This window comes from Tamandua tetradactyla, chromosome 11 (assembly GCF_023851605.1).
Source record: "Tamandua tetradactyla isolate mTamTet1 chromosome 11, mTamTet1.pri, whole genome shotgun sequence".
Lineage (NCBI taxonomy): Eukaryota > Metazoa > Chordata > Mammalia > Pilosa > Myrmecophagidae > Tamandua > Tamandua tetradactyla.
The window spans coordinates 82,789,030-82,813,886 of record NC_135337.1 but is presented as its reverse complement, the minus strand read 5'-3'; the positions used below and the strand labels follow the sequence as shown (position 1 = coordinate 82,813,886).

Here is a 24,857-nt window from a genome sequence, read left to right as displayed (position 1 = left end):
AGAATCTGGGCATTGTATCTTATGCTTAGGAGAGGCAGAGCTGAGAGTCAGGCTTGGAATTAGAGGATGCTGTGGAAGAAGAGAAGTTCAGCTGTGGTAGCTCAGGGAAGGGACCTGAAATAACACTAAGTTTGGCCCCTGAGAACTAGATTTTATCTTCACCTTTAGAGGGACTGGGGCCTAATAAATGCCAGCACATACTATATCCTATCAGAACAAAATTAAATTTCCCAAACCTCCAGAGTCTTCTTTTTCATACAAATTCAAAACCTTTTTGAATTTCACAGGAAACAAGTGATCTTTATTCCTGTCATCAACTGAAAGCCTGGTAGTAACCAAGGTGTGTTAGATAATTCCGCTGTCACTTGTGTGTCATATGAACATCCTTGAAACAGCCCTGAGTAGATCGCATGCTTGACTCGAAGTCAGGGCTATGAATTGCCCCTCACAGAGCCTGGCACATGACTATGTTTAATACACACCTGAAATGCTGATATTTCTGGATTTCTATGAACAAACTGTTTCCTTGCCCACAAGAGACACCTGCTTAGTGTGGGGAGATGCTGCAGCCCCTCGTGCATCCTATGAAATATTGGGAAGTCTACCAGTTCCTCAACCACACTGCAAGCCTTGCCCTGGTAACTCTAACACTTTCTACAGAAATGGATGAAGGAAAGGTGAATAAACTTTATGAGCCAGTTCCTTACAGGTCAGATGATGATACAAAATAGTGGAAATGGAAGTGGAGGCAGAAATGGAGGTTCAACTGGAGGTGGCATGAGATCTGGAGATTGAGGTGGAGGTCATGGTGCAGGTGCAGGTGGAGCTGGAAGTCGTGGTCCAGGTGGAAGTGTTCCACATTTAATATACAAATTAAAAATTGTTTTTGCATGAGGGACAACAAATGAATGTCAGTATTGCAGGGTGTTGAAAATAAATCGTATATAGGAAAAAGTACAAGCAATGTAAGCTGGGGTCTGGTATCATCAGTAACATTGTACTATGTTTCCACTGAATGTAACAAATTCAGTGTTAAGACAAAGCTAAATGTCAACAGGCAGGGGGATGGGGAAAGGGGTAGGGATTCTGTGTGGAAGAAAATGAAATGTCTTCAGATAGAGTATGGTGGTGATGGCATGTCTATACAATTAGGCTGGATTGCTTGATGTGTGAATAAAACTGTTCAAAAATGAACAAGAGAAACAAGTGTAGAGAGAATGCGGAGAGAGAGATGTACCTATTAACATCGGTAGGGAAACTGAGGGGTGCAGCCCCTTGGAGGGCGGAGTGGTTGTTCCACAGGAGGCTAGGGGTGAGGTTGCTGTAAGACCCTGGAACCCGGTTGCTCAGTGTACACCTGAAGGAACTGAGTGTGGGGACATGAAAGGACATTTGCACGCTGGTGTGGCTGGTGGCAATGTTCGTGATCCCCAAGGAATGGAGGTGCCCTAAAGGTACAACAACTAAGGAATGGAAGGGGGAACTATGGTCGTATACATACAAGGGACTACTGAGTGGCCACAAGAAAGAACAAAGTTGTGAGGCATGCAACCAGATGAATGAATCTTAAAAACTGTATGATGAATGAAACGTCAGAAACAAAAAGGCAAATATTGTCCTGTGTGACATGTGTGACCCTATGGACACACTATAATGTAAAAATTCAGTAAACTAAAGTTGAGAGCATGGGTTATCAGGTTGGGGCTTACTGTAAAGTGTACTAGATTATAAGCTCTGACAGCAGTCACATCTATTCAGGAAGTGTGACTGTTAATTCTAAATTCTGAGATACTGAGCTGTTTGTATATAACATGGCCTTTCCAAGAAACCTCAGGGGTTTATGTGACACCTGAGACCCAGAGTTAGAGCTCTGAAGCTATGAAGGTCAGCGCTGCCCCATACAGGAACTGCTTAAGAAGTTGAAAAAGTGATCAGACATTGAGCAGAGATATGAATGAAGCTGAACTGGATAGGACTAGGTATATCAGAAGACTGGGGAAAGGATGGTATCGTTCACATTTTAAAACATCAACTTCTGTTTGAGACTAAAAGGAGAGATGATTATTTGGTGCAAAATTAATACTTTGGGTAGTGCATTTCCTAATTTAACTTGTATGATCAGTTTAGTTAACACCATAAGCACATGGAATCTTGAATAGGGCATAAGACATTGTTGGTTTGTCCGAGTTAGTGTGATGCCCTGATAAACGCCAGAGAGATTTGGACAGTGAATAAAGAAGTATGTGCAAAGTCCCCTTGGGGGATGGGAGAACAGGCAATATTCAACTTCCCCATTTGGAACATTTCTGATATTCTAGCAAGCAGCAGGGACAACCAAATCAATACGTCAAGCCCTCGATCTTGAGAGTGGCCCCTATGAAGCTCATTCCTGAAAGGATAGGCTAAGCCTACTTAAAATTAGGCCTAAGAGTCACCCCCAGAGAACCTCTCTTATTGCCCAGATGTGACCTCTCTCTGAGCAACAAAAGATGTGGCTTTTCACTAAATGTAGAATTTATCAGGTTGTTGTACACAAACAGTAAATAACCTCTATCCTTTCTATAGCCTAACATTTTGAAAGATTTCAATGGCATACAGCTGATAAAGGTGAAAGCCCCCATGTCAGTTTAAATAGCATTTAACTCCTGTCTATGGCATTTATTAGCTGTGGGACTTTGGGAAACTGTGACTATGTTAACTAACCATTAGGTCCTCAACTAAGAAGCGCATATAATAAATACAACTTCCTCACAAAGTCAGTTGTGAAAATTAAACAAAATAATGTTATTAAAGCTTTTAACATCTACCTATCATTATCATGATGGAGAGCATTTACCAAAAACCTTTGAAAATCTTGAATGGTCACTGCTTTTTACCTCTATCCTGAGCACCTCCCAAATAATGCTTTTAATACATCAGTTTTTAATACATCTACCTTCTTTTAATACATTGGTTTTGAACTCATAATTTCATATTTTCTATTTGAAGCTACCCATATTTTATCCTTCAAACCACAGGGAGGTGGGAGGTGTCTGATTTCTAAATAAAACTTCCCAGGTCCAAGTTTGACCCTTGCATTTGCTGTTTGACTTGTGTCAAATTTCTTAACCTTGATGGAATGTCATCCACTGTGAAATGAAATTAATACTTTATAGTGTTAAATGAGAATGTCCATGCAAAGGACTGAGTACAGAGCTTGGCAAATAGCAAGTAGTCAATACCTGATAGCTAAAAAGGGATAACAATTATTTAGTTGATCCCTGCAGTCCTTCTGTTTCGGTCTGTCTCTTACAGAAAACATTCCTACAGATTCTTACATATAACCATTAATAAGCATTTAGTATAGAGGAGTATATGGGAAATATACATGTCGCAACCTATGGACAATGGTTAATAGTAATGTCTTAATATTCTTTCATCAACAGTAACAAATGTAACACCAATACTAGGGGTCAATAATGGTGGAATAAGGTGTACGGCTGCTTTGGATTTTTTTCTTTTATGTAGTAATGAAATGTTCCAAAATTGGTCATGATGATGAATGCATAGCTATGTGATGATACTGTGAACTACCGATTGTATACGTCTGATGGATTGTGTGATGTATGACTATATCTCAATAAAATTGCACTGAAATTGTGACTTTCTTTAAAAAAATTTAGTATACAGAAAGTATTGATTTTTATAAAGTTAATATTTACATGCGCTTAAATTAGGAGCCAACTTGAAATTTATATATTTGCAAACTGATCAGATTCAGAATATGGAAATGCGACTTCAAAATAAAGTGATTATTAGAGATTTAATTATTTGTAGCAGAACAAGCTTAATTTTAGAAAGTATGATTTGGAAGTAAGATCTAGGTAAATAACACAAAATAACAATGAAACAAAATATTTGGGAAGAAAACAGAGGAGATAAGTGAGCAAAATTCTCAATTAACAGAGAATTGAGTTTGTGACCGATAAGATGATCTCTCCAAAGATAAGCCCCTGGCAGTCATTGCATTTGGGAGGACCAAGTCCTGGCTTGCAATGCTTGAAGAGATTTTAAGCTTTTTTTTCCTGTCTGTTGTCAGTCGTTCAGTTGTTGAATAAGATGCATCTTATCTCTTCCCATCCTAGATATCTTCTCACTGGCCTATATCAGAATTCATTCAGAAAAAAGACCATTCTGGCTTTCTGGCATTCTTTACAGAGCTGACAAAAGAAAAATTGCGAGTGTTTCTGGAAGAGAGTGTGTATGTGAATGTGTGTAAGAGTCTGGTCTAGAGAAGGAAGGAGAGGATCCACCAGCCTTAAAATACCGATATGAAATCGGACAAAACCCTGTATACAGCCCCCAGGGAAATACATCTTCAGAAAAGCTATCAGGTCTAGCATGCAATTGAGTTTCTGCAAAAATAGAAGGTGTTCCTAGAGGTATTAGAATGGGGTCGTGGAGCTGGGTCAGCTCAAGGTCGAAGTAAAGCAAGTTTAAACCAAGGAACTAATGTGTGACTGCTATACAACACATAACTCTCAGGGGAAGGCTGTTTCTGACAGGTGCATTTTTTTCCTCTTGCAATAACATTTTGTGTGTTGTTTTCTAATTGTACACATCCTTCAGGGTCATTTTATACCATTAGAAGTTGTTTTTTTTAATGCACCCATTAGTTTCACAACCCAGTCACCCAGAGATAATCGCCATTAATATTTTGATGCTTCTCTTTTAGTTTCAAATATATCTCCAATTCGAGTTTAAAAATTAATAGCAATGTCTCCTTCATAAATTAAAATGCCAGATGTATACAAGTGCTGTAGCATTACATGTAGCAGCTTTCTGCCTTAAATTAAGTGTCATTTCTAAACATAAATAAAAGTATTGAAACACAATATTTAAGAAACTTTTTTTTCTTTGTATGCTGTATGGCAGGGGTCACATTTCATTCTTTTTCCATGTCAGCATCCCCTTGTTGCAGCACCATTCATTGAATTTTTTTTTCATCTGTTTTTTGCTTGTTTGCTTGTTTGTTTGGGAAGTACATGGGTGGGGAACCAAACCCTGGTCTCCCACATGGCAGGCGAGAATTCTACCACTGAACAACCCTCTCACCCCTCTTAAGAAACTTTTTAATAACAATTTTAGGCTTACAGAAAATTTGTAAAGAAATTATAAAGGGTTCTCATAAACCCAACACCTAGTTTCCCCTATTATTACATAGTATATTATGATATATTTGTTATAATCAATGAACCAATATCATTAAGGTGTTGTTAACTAATGCCTGCAGTTTATTCGGTTTTCTTAGTTTTTAGCCAACAGCCTTTTTCTGTTCCTGAATCCCATCCAGGACACCACATTACATTACTTACCACATAGCCTTAGGCTCCTCTTGGCTGGGACATTTTTCAGGTTAGCATTGTTTGAGATGACATTGAGAGTTCTCTGGAGTACTGGTCAGGTATTTTGTAGACGGTCCATCAACTGGAATTTTTTGGTGTTTTTCTCATTATTAGACTGGAATCATGGACTACCGGGAGAAAGACCACAGAGACAAAATGCCATTTTCACCCCATAAAATCAAAAGTTTGTTCCTGGTGCCTGCACTTGCAAAAAAAACCACAAAGGTTTGCACCATCGATGTGATGTGTCACTGCTGATGTTGGCTTTAACACCTGGCGAGGGTTGTATTTGTCATGTTTCTCAACTGTAAAGTTATTCTTTCCCCACCTGATTCCTGATTGTACTTACAGAAAGAAACTCACTATTCACTATTGCACTTTTTGGAAGAAAGCCACTTAAGAAATCGGGAATTGTGCTCCAATTTAAGGAGAGCTTTTACACAAATTATTTGGAATTCTCCTGCAAAGGAGTTGTGTCTCTTCTCACATATTTATTTTATTTATATCAGTATGGACTCATGGATATTTATTTTATACTTTGCATTATAATCTGCACTAGATTAAATCACATCACCCAGAAAGAAATGTTCAATTCGTATCCCCTGGCCCTGGAGTGTGAAATCATGTATAAATGGGATCTTGACCCCAGCCATGGACATATGCAGTTATCTATGATTAGGGTCTTCGAAGATCCTATTAAGATAAGGTCAGATTGAATCAGGCTGGTCCTTAATCTGGCATGACTGAAATCCTTATAAGCAAAGGAAATCTATACCTGAAAATAGAAGCCATAGAAGGAGGTAGAAATAGAGATGGCCATGTGACGAGCAAATTTTAATAACTGGCAAACTACCAACAGAGGTCTATAGACTATGAGGACTCTTCTGCTAATACCTTGACTTTGGATTTCTAACATCCAAACCGTGATTCTACAAGTCCTCTTGTTAAAACCAACCAGTTTCTGGTATTTTGTTATAGAAGCCATGACAAACTTAGACATAAGCAATACCACTTAATTTAATTGTTGCTTAAATTGTTGTAGCTTTGACATTGAGAACTCTTTTAGATTACTACTTGTTCTATGATACACCTCCCTCATTGTCTTGCTAGAGAGGAATGTGTCCTCCCTGATACTCGATTGCACTTAACAACTAAAATTCATTTGTTATTCAGTAATTTAAATTTCGAATGAACAATTTTCTTGATTACAATGATTCAAGCATTACTGAATAAATTTAACCATAAGCTACACTAGGGAATACATGTCTTCCTTAATATGCCCTGAATGTAGAACAGTACTTATAAAAAAGCACAGATATTTTGCTTTTTTGAAAAGCCCCAAATTAAGACCACATGGGGAAGGTGGAGGTGCAGGACGAAATCCAGGTGGATATGGGGGTCCAAGGGGAGGTCCAGGTGGAGGTGGGAGCTTCAATTCAGGAAGAGGCAGAGGTCCAAGGGGAGGTCCAGGTGGAGGTGGAGGTCGTGTTCCAAATGGAGGTTGTGGTTCAGGTGAAGGTGGAGCTGGAAGTCGTGGTCGAGGTGGAGGTGGAGGTGGAGGTCGTGTTCCAAATGGAGGCTGTAGTGCAGGTGGAGGTGGAGCTGTAAGTCGTGGTCCAGGTGGAGGTGGAGGTCGTGTTCCAAATGGAAGTTGCACTGCAGGTGGAGGTGGAGCTGTAAGTCGTGGTCCAGGTGGAGGTGGAGGTCGTGTTCCAAATGGAGATTTCGGTCCAGGTGGAGGTATAGCTGAAAGTCGTGGTCCAGGTGGAGGTGGAGGTGGTGTTCCACCTGGAGGTTGTGGTGCAGTTGGAGGTGGAACTGGAAGTCGTGATCCAGGTAGAAGTGGAGGTCGTATTCCAAATGGAGGTTCCGGTCCAGGTGGAGGTACAGCTGAAAGTCGTGGTTCAGATGGAGGTGGAGGTGGTGTTCCACCTGGAGGTTGTGGTCCAGGTGGAGGTGTAGTTGTAAGTCGTGGTCCAGGTGGAGGTGGAGGTCGTGTTCCAAATGGAGATTCCGGTCCAGGTGGAGGTATAGCTGAAAGTCGTGGTCCAGGTGGAGGTGGAGGTGGTGTTCCACCTGGAGGTTGTGGTCCAGGTGGAGGTGCAGTTGTAAGTCGTGGCCCAGGTGGAGGTGGAGGTCGTGTTCCAAATGGAGATTCCGGTCCAGGTGGAGGTATAGCTGAAAGTCGTGGTCCAGGTGGAGGTGGAGGTGGTGTTCCACCTGGAGGTTGTGGTCCAGGTGGAGGTGGAGTTGTAAGTCGTGGCCCAGGTGGAGGTGGAGGTGGAGGTCGTGTTCCAAATGGAGATTCCGGTCCAGGTGGAGGTATAGCTGAAAGTCGTGGTCCAGGTGGAGGTGGAGGTGGTGTACCACCTGGAGGTTGTGGTCCAGGTGGAGGTGAAGTTGGAATTCGTGGTTCAGGTGGAGGTGGAGGTGGTGTTCCACCTGGAGGTTGTGGTCCAGGTGGAGGTGGAGTTGGAAGTCGTTCTCCAGGTGGAGGTGGAGATGGTGTTCCACCTGGAGGTTGTGGTGCAGGTGGAGGTGGAACTGGAAGTCGTGGTCCAGGTGGAAATGGAGGTCGTATTCCAAATGGAGGTTCCGGTCCAGGTGGAGGTACAGCTGAAAGTCGTGGTCCAGATGGAGGTGGAGGTGGTGTTCCACCTGGAGGTTGTAGTCCAGGTGGAGGTGTAGTTTTAAGTCGTGGCCCAGGTGGAGGTGGAGGTGGTGTTCCACCTGGAGGTTGTGGTCCAGGTGGAGGTGTAGTTGTAAGTCGTGGCCCAGGTGGAGGTGGAGGTCGTGTTCCAAATGGAGATTCCGGTCCAGGTGGAGGTATAGCTGAAAGTCGTGGTCCAGGTGGAGGTGGAGGTGGAGTTGGAATTCGTGGTTCAGGTGGAGGTGGAGGTGGTGTTCCACCTGGAGGTTGTGGTGCAGGTGGAGGTGGAACTGGAAGTCGTGGTCCAGGTGGAGGTGAACCTGGAAGTCGTGGTCCAGGTGGAGGTGGAGGTGGTGTTCCACCTAGAGGTTGTGGTCCAGGTGGAGGTGTAGTTGTAAGCCGTGGTCCAGGTGAAGGTGGAGGTCGTGTTCCAAATGGAGGTTCCGGTCCAGGTGGAGGTACAGCTGAAAGTCGTGGTCCAGATGGAGGTGGAGGTGGTGTTCCACCTGGAGGTTGTGGTGCAGGTGGAGGTGGAACTGGAAGTCGCGGTCCAGGTGGAGGTGAACCTGGAAGTCGTGGCCCAGGTGGAAGTGGAGGTCGTATTCCAAATGGAGGTTCCGGTCCAGGTGGAGGTACAGCTGAAAGTCGTGGTCCAGATGGAGGTGGAGGTGGTGTTCCACCTGGAGGTTGTGGTCCAGGTGGTGTTCCACATGCAGGTCGTGGTCCAGGTGGAGGTGGAGCTGCAAGTCGTGGTCCAGGTGGAGGTGGAGATCGTGTTCCACATGGTGATTCTGGTGCAGTTGGTGGTGGAGCGTGAAGTCGTGGTCCAGGTGGAGGTGGAGCTGCAAGTCGTTCTTCAGGTGGAGGTGGAGGTGGTGTTCCACTTGGAGGTTGTGGTGCAGGTGGAGGTGGAGCTGGAGGTCGTGGTCCAGGTGGAGGTGGAGGTTGTGTTCCAGGTGGGGGTGGCAGTCGAAATGCAGGTAGAGGCAGAGGTCCAGCTGGAAGTGAAGGTGGAAGCCAAGGCCCAAAACACTCCCAAGGTGGAGGAGACAGCCCATATCTCTCCATTGGTGACATAAGTTCTCTCACAGGGTGGTCCATGAAGGGTGGTCTTGGGAAAAGAGGTGGCCCTCTTGCAGTCGTTTTGACCTGAAGACAGAAGGAGTTGAGTTCACATATTACAGACCAAAGCTGAAACCCAAGGAAGCAACTGTCAAAGCCTGGCACCTTTCCCCTCTGAGCAACCTCAGGGCCTGGAAATTCCAACTTCCCACTCAGTCACGGAAGAGTTCATTGATGGCACAGAGTGAACAGCTGTCACCACACAGGTCACGGCCATGTCTGCAGACATGTGTGGTGGGGGCTCTTCTGGGAACTAACAGAGGCAATTCCAAAGAATAAAGACAGAGTATTCCCACCTGAAGCATCCATTCCAAGGACCACCTGACCCTCCTCCCTTCACCTCCACCACAGAAGCTCACTATTTGCTATCAAGAACACACAGAATTAAAAGAAATGAAATAGCTCCTTTTCAGAGAACCTTCCTCCAGCCTTTCCTGGCTCATCTCTGTTTCTCAAGACTCTGTGTGTTAAGTGGAACAGTCCCCTTCTTGTTGGAAGGGGACAGAACCACAGAGAGGAACTAGAGCACTTGCCCAGAGGTACACAAATTTAAGAGGCAGAGCTGATTCAACAACAGCTCTGCTTGCAAGATCTGCTTGTCTCCCTCTGCTTCCTTCCCTGACAGAAGGGTCTTCTACTCTCCAGAAATTCTGCCCATAGGCTCATGATCTCTGGGGAGATGGTATCCCCAGAGTCCTGCAAGAGAATGTGGAAAGTGTTTTCTGATAAAAACAATTAGGCTCAGCCTTACTGTTTATCTTAAGTCCTAGGTGATAATGCAGTTTAGTACACTGTGAGATGCACATTACTTTTATTCTATGAAAACTGAGTCAGGAATTCTAAATAACAGAATTCAATAAATGTTCTACTTCAAGGAGGAAAGGTGCATGAGGTATGATCAGGGGAACCACCAGCTTTATTGCCTGCACAAGCCCCAAGAGATCATGCTGATGGTGAACATAATTCAACGTAAGACCTTTGCTGGAATTAGCCCAACAGGGAATGACTGTCAATGTTCAATGTCTCAGTTTAGTGTACCTTTGCTCTTACTAATTGTGCTGGTTTGAAAGGATATTTGCCCCCTAAGAAAGCCATGTTTTAATATAAATCCCATTTCATAAAGGTAGAATCATCCCTATTCAATACTGTATATTTGAAACTGTAATGAGATCATCTCCCTGGTTGATGTGGTTTAGTCAAGAATGGTTGTTAAACTGGATTAAGAGACGGCATGTCTCCACCCATTTGGGTGGGTATTGATTGGTTTACTGGAGTCCTATAAAAGAGGAAACATTTTGGAGAATGAGAGACTCAGAGAGAGCAGAGAATCCTGCAGCACCATGATGCACAGTCCACGAGCCAGCAACCTTTGGAGTTGAAGAAGGAAAGTGCCTCCCGGGGAGCTTCATGAAATAGGAAGCCAGGAGAGAAAGCTAGCAGATGATGCTGTATTTGCCATGTGCCCTTCCAGCTGAGAGAGGAGCCCTGACCGTGTTCACCATGTGCCTTTCCAGATGAGAGAGAAACCCTGAACTTCATCGGCCTTCTTGAACCAAGGTATCTTTCCCTGGATGCCTTTGATTGGACATTACTATAGACTTGTTGTAATGGGGACATTTTCTCGGCCTTAGAACTGTAAACTAGCAACTCATTAAATCACCCCTTTTAAAAGCCATTCCGTTTCTGGTATATTGCATTCTGGCAGCTAGTAAACTAGAACACTAATACATAAGTTCTCATCATTCAAAATACTTATACCTAGTAGAAAAATCTTTTGGGATTCTTCCACAGCACATTTCCAAACAGAGGTGGGACAAACTGACTTATGAAATTTACAATGAATCTACCTTGACTAGCATTCACAATTGAATGAAGCATACAAGAAAAAGTTGGAGGGATGATTTTTCATCTTGTAAAGTTATATGGATTACACCCAGCCCAAAACTGAGAAGTTTTTAAAACTCAAAAACAATAGCAACCTCCTATTGATAACCCAGCACCCTCCTACAGTAAAGGAAATCAGTGGAGTCAGTTGTGCCATGGGATTTAAGTGCGGTTCTCCTTGTGTTCATCACAGAAATACAACACTGAAGGTCCTACTCAGCCTCTAAGCAATACAGCTTCTGGAGGCTCCCCACGGGTGATAAGCTGGGCTTGGAGAAGCCAAGCTTGCTGCATTTTGAAAATTGAGATGGTCAAGATATCCCAGACCCAGAGGTGAGGACAGAAGAGGGGGTTATCTTGTCATTGAAAATGCCCACAGCATTTACCTTGCCCTTCTCCGTTGCCTCGGTAGGGAGTGGTCTTCCTGAGCTGCCATTCCACAGGGGTGCTGCACCAGGTCCTGGGTCAGAAAGAAGCAGGAGAACTGTCTCAGCTTTATTCTGACTTGCACATTCTGTTCAGAAGATTCACTGCCCCTACACACCCTTCTTTCACTGCCTTAGACTCTTTACACACTCAGGTCTCCAAAAGAGACCCAGGGTTTCCTAGGTGCCTTAGATGACCCCTGATGACCAGGACAGGGACTGTCCCCTGATCCCTGAGAAGGACACCATAAAGCCCTGCCTGCCAACCCAGGTGTTATTACAACATGCAAAGCACTTGAGGACAGGTTAGGTCTCAACTGTATCTTGACCTCAACACTAAAACAAGAGTCTCTCAGTAAGTATGGGAAGGGTGAATGATTTATAGGCAGACTTGAATCAATTACGATAAGCAAACTGATAGAGTCAGAATCGAGAATACGGATTACTATGGGATGGGGTAGGGATAGGATATGGAATTTCAGACTTAGAATGTAGAGTGTTCCATTCGGAATGATAGAAAAGTTTCGGTGATGGATGCTGGTGCTGGTGGCATAATATTGTGAATGTAATTAAAAGCTCTGAAACATATATATGAATGTGATTTAAAGGGGAATATTTCAATACGTAGTATCAGAATACATTTTTTTTTAAATCCCTGGAACTACACTACACAACCAGTGAACCCTAAGACAGACCACGGGCTGTAGTTAATATTGCAGGAAAAAAAGGTACTTTCATCATTTTTAACAAGGTTCCATTCCAATCACTAAACCATGGTGTTAATCATAGGGTGGTATATGGGAATCCTGTATTTTATGCATGATTATTCTGTAAACCCACAACTTCTCTAATAAAGAAACATAAAATAAAAATAAGAACTGCTTTGGACAGGAAGAATAACCTATGCATGGATCAGCACTGGTCGGTCCTTTCAATTTATATTTAATCTGACTTCTGTATCTGCCCAGGTGTATATAAATGCTTATGGACAGCATGTACTTATAGGCATTAATATTAGAGCCGTAGAAAAGGAACAATCCACAGGGCACTAATGGTATGACTTGAGGTTACATTTATAGCATCATAGGATTCAAATTACAAAGGTATTAAAGGTATGATGAATACTTCATATCACAATAAAAATTAAACTGAAAGAAAAAAAGGACATCCAACAACAAGAAATCCTTGTTGGCAGCCTTAAAGCCCTGTTGAAGTAGACACAAAGCATAGCCAAAACACAAAGCATGAAAATTTCTTCTCTAGGCAGGACATAGAGCCCACATTCTAAAATGCAGTTCATGTTATTTTTATAAAAAAAAAAAAAGGTAAAATAAATCCTTCAAACTGGGTATTGCATGGTGGGAGGTGGGTCCTGACCCAGTTCCCTTCTAGTCATATCTCTTTAGTTAAGAATTGAACCTGGGGGAGGCGTCCAGTAAGCTGTGATTCAACATTAATGGGAGAGCATGACCCCCTAGTCCCAGGGGTTGGGTGCAAATAGCCATTCTGGCTGGGGCAGGAGGAGGGGAACATTGTCTTCTCACCCCATGAGGCACTATGAGGTCTTTACTAAGTCTTTGGGATGGTTTTCTAGCAGCACAATGATAACCCACACTATGTGGATTTGGCTGCAGAAAATAATACCTGCTCTTGGCACTGTGCTCCTTACCTCTCCATGGAGATTTCTGTATGTCATATCTTCCTGGCATTGGTTTCCAAATCCTGCATTCTCCTCGCAAATTGTTTTTTTCAGTTTCTTCCAATAATCTTGAATATAAAGAAAGATTTTAAAATAATAATAATAAGATACAGAAACCCAAGTCTTTTCTTGGATACCAAACTGCTTAGCCTTAAAAACTGTTTACCTCTGTCTCAACTCATGAGATTCAGTGTCCTTCACAAGCACCTCCCTCTGTAAAGCACGAGCTCTGAGCTAAGGGGGACAAACACACTTATATTTAGTGTGGTGGTCAATTATGCAGAAGAAGAATGAAAGAAAAAAAAATGCTTACCCAGTTGTCATGAGCCTTCTCCTCATGAAGGATGATCTGAAAAAGACAACACATCAAAAAAAAAACCATGTTTAGGGTTCTGAGACTCGCTGGAATCACATGCATTAGGTGCTACAGAATTCTGCTACTGTCAGGCAGGGGAGGATACCTGATGTCTGAACGAGCTCTCTGACTTCCACATTCTTCGTTTCATTTCTTCCATTCTTCGCCTATGTATTATAATTATTTTAATCAGTTAAAGCACAACACTGAATGCAAATATAAGTACTCTAAACATCTTCTCATCGCCCTCACAACCGTACCCCGATGGACTTTATCTACATGTAAAAACACATTTCACATGATTATAGAGCAGGAGAATCAAAGGTATTTCTAGTTAACTTATTTAACATTTGCTGCCTGGATTCTGAGTTGATATGCTATACTGTCTTTAACTGCTCTCACTCTGTCCCTGAGTAATTCTGTTATTGTGTATCCTCCATCATTATATTCTTTGCATATTTCCCCAGGCTGTAACTGCTGGTCCTATGAAATGGCAAAATCATCTATACGGATTTTATTATTATTATTTTTTGCATTGGCAGGCACCAGGAATCGAACCCAGGTCTCCAGCATAGCAGGCGAGAACTCTACCTGCTGAGCCACCGTGGCCCACCCATCTGTATGGATTTTGATTCATCCAACACCAAACTGCTTTCCCAAGGAATTATGATAATTTAGAACACCGCCAGAAATGTTTGCATGAAGTAAGTTCTTGATAGCTGGGCCATCATTGGAGAGCAGGACATGTCTGATAACTTTTTCTTTAATTGGTCAACTTAACAAATTATTTTTGCTTGTGAATATTCTCAAGATACCTGTCTTCTGACCATTTATGAATGCTTCTGTGGTAATTGGGTCTGACCAATGCACAAAGGATTAAAAATTAAAACAGAAAAAACACACAAGCAGGGTTTCCAAGAGCCACTGCTGCTCAGCAGCTGAACTCATTTGTATTTCTGAACTGCTTGCATGGCTGCTTTTGCCTTCTCCTTTGCAGCTAATGGCCGCCTCTCATATTCCCGCTTCTTGCATTCTTTTAGTTCCAGCTGCCTGGAACAGGGAAGAAACATATGACACTGCTAGTTCCCTCAGTAAAATCCTGTTTTGTTTCCCTCCCAGCAGTCTGAGTTCTGGATTCAAATGTCCCCTCACACCTCCCACATAAACCAGTGGATTTACAAACACAAGCAGAGGAAAGAATCCAAGCCTTTCTGTTAAGAGATAAAAGTCAGAACTTGGGATTCCTGGCTCCTTCACCTGCATTTCAGAGCTTCCCCTCATAGCTCTCTTCTCCTATTCATTAGGACATAGCATGAACAAATCTAAAAAGGAAGTATGAGCCACATTATGTGCCTGCCTGGGGCCAGTTTCTTGGGTGAAAGCTCTCTTTATTCCATTGTAGAAAATCAGGATGGACCAAGTCACCAGAAACCGACACATGAGGCTGACTCGGGCTGATGCCTCTGATTTCTCCACATTTCTCAGTCCAAGGCCAGAGGCCCCATCACAGACTGGCAGACAAAGCGAGACCCTTCCGGGCATGGCAGCTAAACACTGCTCAATCCTCGAGTGTCCACAGCTCACATGTGGGACTCCTGCCAGCTACCCCAAGGTTCATGGTTGAGACCAAAGAAATACTAGTACTGGCAGGAACTACTGAATTGAATGTGATCTGAACTGACACATCATCAGAGTTTTATGTCCCAGAAACAGATTTATCTGGAAAACCTCTGAGTTCAGTGCATCAATCTACTTTAACAAGACTGTGTTCACTGACACTGAAGGTTTGAGATTTATTTGCTCGTGCTTTTGTATTTTATTCATGGTTCTGGTTCTAAAGATTCACCACTTGACTTGTGATTTTCTATGGATCAGGAGGAACACAAATGACTCCAGGCATCAAGGACAATAACACCCAAGAGAGGAAGAAGGTTTATGCATTCATTTCTAACTACCTGACCAGTACTCCCAGAGATGTTCTCTGCAGGGGCTACACGGTGGTGGATGCCATGAAAAGTCACAGGATACAGATGGGTATGGGCACAGACCCCACCCTAAAAGAGCTTTCAGGGTGGTACATAAAAAGTACCATTGAGGTCCAGATCTTGAGAAGGGATAAACAGGAACCTGAGTCATGAGAGAAGTTTCAGGGAGAGTTTCCTACAGGCCATGGGTCAATGGGTCTGAATCACCTGATCTGCCCCTGAGAACAAAAAGAATCAAGTAATATGACCCATGTGAGCAAAATCATCTCTGAGTTGACATTGCAGTGAAGCATCATGAATGCAAGATGCAGGAGTGGAAAGAAATGAAGGATTACGGTCACACTGGCATTCAAAGTACTTTTCCCTAGGTTCGCTGATGAATTCCAGAAGAGACTGCTGAGATACAAGCAAGTTTGGTAGAGTTTCTACATGTGCATGTGCTTAGAAGGTGGCACCCTGGCATTTGGGAACTTGAAAAGCTACAAATTAGGAGTCCTGGTGACCAGTAAATACACTGGCTGCTCTAGGGATTGAGCCTTTTTGAAAAATCACAATTATTGACTCAAAAGGCTCCAAGATTTCTAATGTTCCTAATCACCCACCAAAAATAAATTCCAGTCTTTTCTCTTTCAAATTAATATCCCATGCCTCAATTTCAAATTTTTTTGCCCAAATGGTCAGTAAAAAAGTAAGTAAGCAGATACCCAAATCAACAGGCCATGCCCTCAATCATGAGGCTTACTCTTGTGAAGCTTATGTAGGGAGCAGAGAAGCTTAGACTACCTATAGGCATGCCTCAGAGTAACTTCTGGAGGACCTCTGTTGTTGCTCAGATGTGGCCTCAGTCTCTCTAGGCCCGATGCTACAAATGAAATCATTGTCCTCCCCCCTATGGGGGAAATGACATTCAGGGGGTGAAAGTCTCCCTGGAGATGTGGGAGATGAATCCCAGGGATGAATCCAGACCTGGCACCATGAGATCAACAATAACAGCCTGACAAAAAGTGGGAAAAGAAGTGTAATTAATAAAATAATCAATGGCAGAGAGAGTCAAATAGTCAAGAGGCTACTCTGGAGGTTGCTCTTATGCAAGCTTCAGGTAGACCTTGCTACCTATCATAACCTGCCAACCCCCAACCAGGACCATTCCAGCCAATCCCAAAGAGCAATTAGGGAAATATATAAGATTCCACAAGGGTTCCAGGCACTAGAGTAACTTTCCAGAAACCTACAACCTCTGATGGGTGCCTGGTCCAGATAAGTCCTGAAACCTAGCCCAGTTTCTCTCCCTACCCCATATTAGTGACAGACCTTTCCAATATCAAAAATTTAGAATTGCCATAGCCCAAACAACCCCAAAGAGATGTACGGAAAGATCAAAGATAACAGTGGAATTACACATAGAAGATAGGACTTAACAAATGATGCTGAATCATTAAACTGTTATCTCTTTTAGTCTCCAGTATTTTAGAGCAGCTAGAAACAGAAACCTAAAATTGTGAAATTGTAATCCATGTCAAAGTATTAAATATGTTCTACAACTAATTGTGTGCTGTGCTTGGAAATTTATAGCTTTTTTGTATATATGTTATTGTTCACCAAAACAGAAGGGGAAAAAATTGATTGTGATGATAAAAAAGTATTTAAGCCCTCTAGCCTCCTATATTCGGGAGCAGCTAGAAGGAAAAATATGAGAGGATCGTATGGTAGCCCATGACAAACTCTGGGATCTGACCTGTAACTACGTTTTGAAGAGTGCTCTGAAAACTATTGCTTTTTTATTTCTTTGTTTTGTACATATGTCATACTGTTAATAAAAAAAGTTAAAAAAAGTAACCGAGAATAAAAAGGACAGGACAAGGTATTGTGATGTACTAGAAACCAAAGTACAATAAAAATAGACTCAGAGGTTCCCAGACAAAGAAACCACCACGTAAGTAATGGGAAGTTTAAGTGTGTCTCTATGTTCTGGAAATTAGAAGTCAAAATTATGAAATTCATTGAAGAACTAATAGCTATAATTCTGAAAAATAAAGTAACTGAATTTATAAATGCAATCAATGATTTTCCCAGCAGAGTTGAGCACACTGAAGACAGATTTAGAACACTGGAAGATGGGTCCCGTGTATGGGGACCAATTTAGAACCCATACATTCAGGGTTTACTTTAGGTATCAGTGAGTCCTCAGTATCTATCTGCCTATTTGTGCATCATCCTTCTCCAGAAGGACTTAACCTCAGTGGGCAGGGGGTTGTTGTGTACTAAGAATGTAACTGGACATTTTTGCTCAGGAGAGAACAGCAGACACAGATATTAAAAGGTTTCTGGTGGTCCTGTTGACTCTGAAGGTTGGTTGTAACTCATTCCTAGAAGGGAGCTATAGGAAAAGCACAGTTACACTTGGACCCAGCTGCGTGGCTGCATGGAGCATCCTATATATGGGTTTTTTTTTCTTTAGGTGCATGGTCCAGGAAACAAACCCGGGTCTCCTGCATGGAAAGCAAGCATTATACCACTGAACCATCCATGCACCCTAGAGCATCCTATATAGATTGTATCTTGGAATGATATACTTAGTATGTAGTCTAGACATTTCACTCCAGCAGCTGTGGAGTGGATGGATTGAGGTTTTGAAGATGCAAGAGGGACGTGAAATTGCAGACAAAGTCCCTAGGAGACTGGGCAGGAAAGATGATTGACCCTGAGCTAAGGAAGTGGCTGTGGGAAGGAGAATAGGGCAGCCATGAAACAGCAAACTGAATGGTTGTTGGAGGCACCAAATCTACACCAAGAAGGAAAACAATATTTCTTTAGGTGACTGAATGACCACTGGTGGAGAGATTGAGCCCTAAAAACAAACACTGCAAAGAGACCTGAGTCTGTCAAGGCCAGACATTAAGTGTGAACCTCAAAAAGTTTTGGAGAAAGAATAAACTGGCTGTTTGCTAAGCAGAGAGAGAGGGATAAAGTGGGTAGTCCAGTTTCAGTGTTTACTAGCATCAGGCAGTAGCTGCCTGAGTCCAAAGAAAATACTAAACTGTTCTCAGTGATGGTCATATACACAGAAAACATAAAGAATAGGAGTAGACAGAAACAGCAACGGTGACAGAAATCCCAATGTCAAATCAGTTATTTTGTAGAGTGAGATTTCAAAATGCACTATAAAGTTGTATCTATTTTGAAGTTACCTAATTTCAAAATGTGATGTATATTTCAATACCCTAATGAATTACCCAAGTATACTCTGCAAAGATGTCTTTGTATTTTGTAACTCCCAACCCCTTACCTTTGTGATATTATACAATATTTCTTCTGAATATTTTCCATCTAGTAAGTCTGAAATACATGGCATGGTCGATGGCTATTTTTTCTTTACACTGTTTTAAAGATTTCATTCTGAACGCTTCACACCAAACACTCAAGAGTTTTAAGGCCAAGTACAGTAAATGAAAGAAAAATCCCAATGTTAACTTGGTCACAGAGAATGCAAGGGCGAAATAATTTGCAGAAATTTATGAAAGAGTATGGATGATCGAAATGACAATAGCATCTGAACAGGAGAAACTGGTGGCAACCAACTCCTTCCTCCAAAAGTAAATTACAAGCAAGAATCTCAGACACCGTTAGGAAGGGAAAAAAAATAGTTTTATACTGATTATATATGGAACATAGATGGCATTAACTTCTCTGAAAAATGACAAACTTATCTATATTGGTCCACACAGTCGTTCACACAAGACTATATGAGGCAGCGAACACGAGAATATCTTACTCTGACAGGTACATTCGGAGCTTCTCTATGTTTACTGCCAGCCTTTTGCTTTCCTCTTCTAATGCCCTGATCTCGGAGCGCAATGCATCACGTTCAGCTTGCACTTCTTTAATATATTCTGAAAAGTAGAGAAGATTGGGTACTGCACTGTGGCCACAGGGACCTGAAAACACGGTTGGGAGGCTGAAAGAAAGGGCCCAAGTCCAGAAATCAGGAAACCATTCCTTACCTTCCAATGTGGGAGCATTTACATTAAGCCACACTTTCTCCTCAATAAGCACCTACCTTCCAGGGTACAGTGGTTGGGGGCCAAGCCTCGCAGGCCGTATTGGAACATTGGCACTGCACGATTTGCCTAAAAATTGCAAAAGAGATTTTGAGAAATTTTGCACCCAATGTGCAAACAAAACCTCAAACACCAAAACGTGGAAAGATTTAGCAACAACACTTTTACCAACTCTTGGTCCTTGATCTTCTGACCTCCCTCCAGTTCCGATGGGACTTGCATTCCTTCAAACACATCACTTATGATTTTGATGATTCCACTGAACATTTATTTTTTTTATTTTTTTAATTTTTAATTTTTTTTTACATGGGCAGGCACCAGGAATCGAACCCAGGTCCTCGGGCTTGGCAGGCAAGCATTCTTACCTGCTGAGCCACCATGGCCCACCCCCCACTGAGCATTTTGTTGTTACCCTACACGAAACATATTCAGGTTAGTAATGATTATGCAACACTTTTACTTCCATTTTTAAGGTGTGATCCAGGATGAAGAAGATACTTTTACCTTGTATGAATTCAGTTCTTCCGAGAGACTGATTTTTACTCTGCGGAGTTCCCCCACATCATCCTTCAGTCTGATGATCTTTAAAAAATATAATAAAGGACTCAGAGTTCAAAATATAAATGACAGTGGTGTTGAAACCAAGCCCCGAGTACATGAGCCCTGACAGAAGTAAAGAACACAATACTCTATACTTATGATGCTGGCTGCAGATTTAGAATGCTTATAGAAAACAAACTGTGATAGAAGACACTGTAATGAAAGAAATCCTACAATAAGAATGGAATAATAAGACCCATGGAAAGAGCTCAAGATTGAAACCTGGAAATAGCAAAATCTATATATACCTTATCTTTGTATTCAGATAATTTTTCTCTGATTATTTTGTGTTCCTTCAGAGCCTCTGAGATTTCTTCTTTGACTTGTAAAACTGTCCCTAAGAAGATTAGAAGAAATGAATAAGAAGGAATTGCCCTGATGTACCAGCAGTAAAGGGGCATGACCTGGTATTATGGAGGCAAAGAGCCTCGAATAGCACCTAGAATTTCAGACTTTCCTGACTGGCATTTACTTCTCACATCAGACCCTGATATGCAATGTATTGGAACCCTGAGTTTCGACAGACATCAATACTTAATTACCCCGACATATGATGCGTGTGTGGAGTTCATTACCCCCATTTTGCATCATGCCCATTTCTAATCATTCTCCACTAGAATTAATGGTTCCCACCACTTAAACTTCTTATCATCTGGTACAAACATCTATTACACATCTACTTTACCCAGCAATACTGGAACCTTTTCTGAGCCTGAATTTCCTTGGCATACACCAATAGTGTCTCATTTGTCCCTAGATCCAGATTGTGCCAGTCACCTATCACCCCAAAACTCAGACTAATGTCATCAATTTCTCCCTAAGCTTTTCTAAACTGAACTTTTGTTCTTCAGACCCCCATAATTTGTCCCTCCTCTCAGTCCCTTTTTCCTGTTGGCAGTAATGCTACCTTCTTCTTCATTCAGACCAGGAATTTTAACATTTTCCAGTTATCAAGAAACCAGACATCTTAACTCATGGCATTTTATTCTAACTGAATTAAAACCCACATCAAGCACCAATATTGAGAAACTCTTTCACAGAAAACATAAGCTAAAATCTTACCTGAATATAATCTGTGCCCCACCTAGAAGAAAGTAAATAATATTAAATTTAATGTCAAAATAGTTAATGAATATTCTTATGAGAGACTGATTTTTACTTTAGAAGAATTGCAAACTGGTTAGAAGAATTACAAATCTGCTAATTCCAGATAAACTGTCAAAATTATGTCCAAGTGAAGTTTTAATATTGGGTGGGTTTAGGATAATTAATCCAAACAATGAAAAAAAAAGAAAGATTTTTAAAACATAATTTAAATGGTATGTAATACTTCATTACCATTTTCTGACAAAAGCACTAAGGTAAATACCTAATTTACCTTATCCCTAATTTGGGGATAAAATTTATCCCCAGTTTGGGGATAAAAATCTTTCTCCTCATTTCTAAACATGAACAAATCTACTCATTTTTAATAATGAGAATGGGAGACGTTTTTATAATAAATACACTAAAGCATCAATAACCTCAAAGCACTTATTTGTCCACATCCAGATGAAAACATGAGTTTCAGAACCAGGATTGTTTTAAAAGCCCGTGAGCAAACAAAGGAAAGGCAATATCATGGACTTGGATAACAGAGAAGCTTAGCCTACCTATAGGCATGCCTAAGAGTTACTTCTGGAGGACTCTTTTGTTGCTCACATGCGGCCTCACTCTCTCTAAGCCCAACTCTGTAAGTGAGATCGTTGCCCTCCCCCCTACGTGGGACATGACATCCAGGGGTGAAAGTCTCCCTGGCAACGTGGGAGAGGACTCCCAGGGATGAATCCGGCCCTGGCACCTTGGGATGAACAATTCCATCCTGTCCAAAAGGGGGAAAAGAACTGTAACGAATAAAGTAGCAGTAGCAGAGAGAGTTCAAACAGAGTCGAGAGGCTACTCTGGGGGTTGCTCTTATGCAAGCTTCACTTAGACCTTGTTACCTGTCATAACCTGCCAAGCCCCTACCAAAACCATCCAGCCAATCTAAAGAACACCTGGGGCGATATATAAGATTCCACAAGAGTTCCATACAAGTCCAGAAACCTGCAACTTCCACACGGATCCTGGTCCAGTGAAGTCCTGAAACCTAGAGGGCTCAGCCTCTCCAGAACATCAGATACTTCCATCTGCCTAACCCACTTTAATGACAGACCCTTCCAATATGAAAAAATCTTCTGGAGAGGGCAAAATGTTCTTCCAAAACCCCAACTATCCCCAAATGACATCACTGAAGTATAGCTCCATCAAATATAAGCAGGAACCTATTGAAACACCAGGTAAAGGAACAGTCTATTACCTAGAACATATTCTCCCATTCAAATATTGTAAGTGGCGATTAGCTGCTGAGGCAGCTCAAAAAAACTTGTAATAATGGAAACTTATTGTAGCATGGAAACATATAGTGTTACTGAACAATGCATCCAGGAAGATCAGCCTAGAAAGCACTCTTCATCTGAAGGAAGTTCTCAAGGGTAACGAAGGAGAGAGTAGGGGATGTGCAAAAAGCATGTAGAGGAAGATGCTTCTATGCCTGGAGTATCTTTACTACATAAGAGTGAACTGTGAATTCAAGGATCTAGTGTTGGGCTCAGGTTAAGTAGGACTTCAGGTTTTATCCAGTTATATTGTAAATTTATGATGCAATTATTTTAGCACATGAAACGATTTCTTCTTTTTCTATGTATCTCTATGACTAGAGAAATACATTGTCTCAGTGTTTATAAGAACTTTCAAAAGTGCAATCAAAAAAAAAGTAGGAAGGTAAACTTTGTAGGTTTCTAGCAGTAGGATCATGCTGGATAAAAGTGTGTAAATATTTTTAAGGCCTTGCATTAGATAATACGAAATTTCTTTCCAGGAGTATTGTAAGGATTCACAGTTCCACTAACAGTAAATCAAAGTGCCCAGCTAATACTCAGTATTTCACTTTCAATAGAAAGCACTTTTAAATTGAAGTTTTCACTTTGATCTTATACAGCTGTCTTGTTCCCTGAGTTCCTTTTTATTTTATTTTATTTCTTGGATGTTGTATGGTGGGGGTCACATTTCATTCTTATTTTATGTGAGTATCCCCTTATTAGAGAAAACATTTATTGAATTTTTGTTTGGTTTTTCATTTGCTTCTTTTTCTTTTCTTGTTTGTTTGTTTGAAAGTCGATGGGGCTCCCCAAGTGCTTTACCTCCAAAATTTAAACTAATGATATTACCAGTTTAGCTTCAATTTCAAACACCATTTTTGCATTCAAGTTAGTACCCTAAAAGAAACAAAAAGACCACAACTATAAAACGTTTAGGTTTATTATGACTTACAGTATGCTTGCGAGTTAATTGAAATACTCACATCTGGAATACATATCCTTAAGAACATGACAATGGAAATAATGCCCAAGAAGACAGCAACATTGACAGCCACCAGTGGAAATCCATAAATATCGGGTCCAATTCGAAAATGGTCCTATAAGATATCAACTAGTTGAAACAGCAATACTTGAAATAACAAAAACTGTACAATATAAGAGGTACAAAAAAACACTCATAGAAATCTTAAATGGGCTCTAAGACATAACCATGTCCCTCAAAAATCTCCAATGGATTCCACTGTTTCGAGGAAGATGGAACGTTGAGAGCTTCGTGTTTTGTGCTTAGCTGGCTTTGTTACTGGAAATTGTGAATGTGGCACCTTTAAGTGGAAGACTCAGTCTCCGTGCCTTCCACAAGGCCATGGATTAACAGGTTGTTATATACACGAATGGAGTAAAACCCACTGATAAAGGAGCAAACTGTTAATACATGCGATATCAGCTAAGTTTCAAAATGATTATTATGAGTAAAAGAGCCCAGAAAAAAAAAAAGCTACCTACTATACGTTCCTTTTATATAATATTCTACAAAATGACTATCAATCTATATTGACAGATGGCAGATGGGTTGCTGTCCAGCACCCCTGCAAAGAGGACCTATCTCCCCTCAAATACCCCCAGGGAAACTCATCATTTAAAATTGCAATGTGACAACCCAGTTAAAATGAAGTAAGGCAAGCGCAACATTTACTCACACTGGCGTTTGGGTGACCCAACATTGACCAGGATGACTGGACCAAGAGGAGCCAAAAGAGGAGCCCCAGAGACCCCATTTTGGAGGAGGGCAGGGGTGGCCCGTGGAGGAAGGGGAAGGGGTGGGTGAGGAGGGGGAAGGGGTGGGTGAGGAGGGGGAAGGGGTGGGTGAGGAGGGGGGAAGGGTAGAGAATGAGGAAGGGGAGGAAAAGGACAGGAAGGATGGCACGGAACTGGTACTTGGGATGGGGGATGGAAGTGGAGGAATCAGGGGAAAAGGCAGAGGGTTCTGAGTGGGGAAATTAGGCAGAGAGTGTGGAAAATGGGCTCAAAATCGGGTCAGCAGGTGAAATGTCAGGATACAGAAGCAGGTACGGTCGGACGCTCAGGAGCACTAGGAGCAGGTGGAGGAGGATCAGACCTCCTCTCCGCCTTCTCCCGTTTGGCCGCTACCTTAGCAACCCGGCGTCTTATATCTCCCCCCTCGCCCAATCAGAAGCCTTCCTCCTGGCACGTGACAGTGGAACCCCGCCCCGTGAGTGTTGTTAGAATGCCCCTCCCCCACCTCCGCCCCCCCATGCCATCCCAACGACAGTTCCTC

General features: G+C 41.9%; 1 protein-coding gene across 1 annotated transcript; it reads right to left on the bottom strand.

Moving 5' to 3' along the window:
- Positions 1 to 3,850: 3,850 nt before the first annotated feature.
- On the bottom strand, positions 3,851 to 24,365 carry LOC143650545 (uncharacterized). The gene is made up of 13 exons (XM_077121443.1): positions 24,259 to 24,365; positions 23,545 to 23,658; positions 21,225 to 21,246; positions 20,411 to 20,499; positions 20,067 to 20,144; positions 19,562 to 19,631; positions 19,277 to 19,394; positions 13,626 to 13,686; positions 13,478 to 13,513; positions 13,331 to 13,398; positions 13,135 to 13,232; positions 11,427 to 11,500; positions 3,851 to 9,183 (listed from the first exon to the last, which is right to left on the bottom strand). The coding sequence occupies exons 1-13, from the start codon at positions 24,334 to 24,336 to the stop codon at positions 6,631 to 6,633; spliced, it is 3,459 nt and encodes a 1,152-aa protein (XP_076977558.1). The 5' UTR covers positions 24,337 to 24,365; the 3' UTR covers positions 3,851 to 6,630.
- Positions 24,366 to 24,857: the final 492 nt, after the last annotated feature.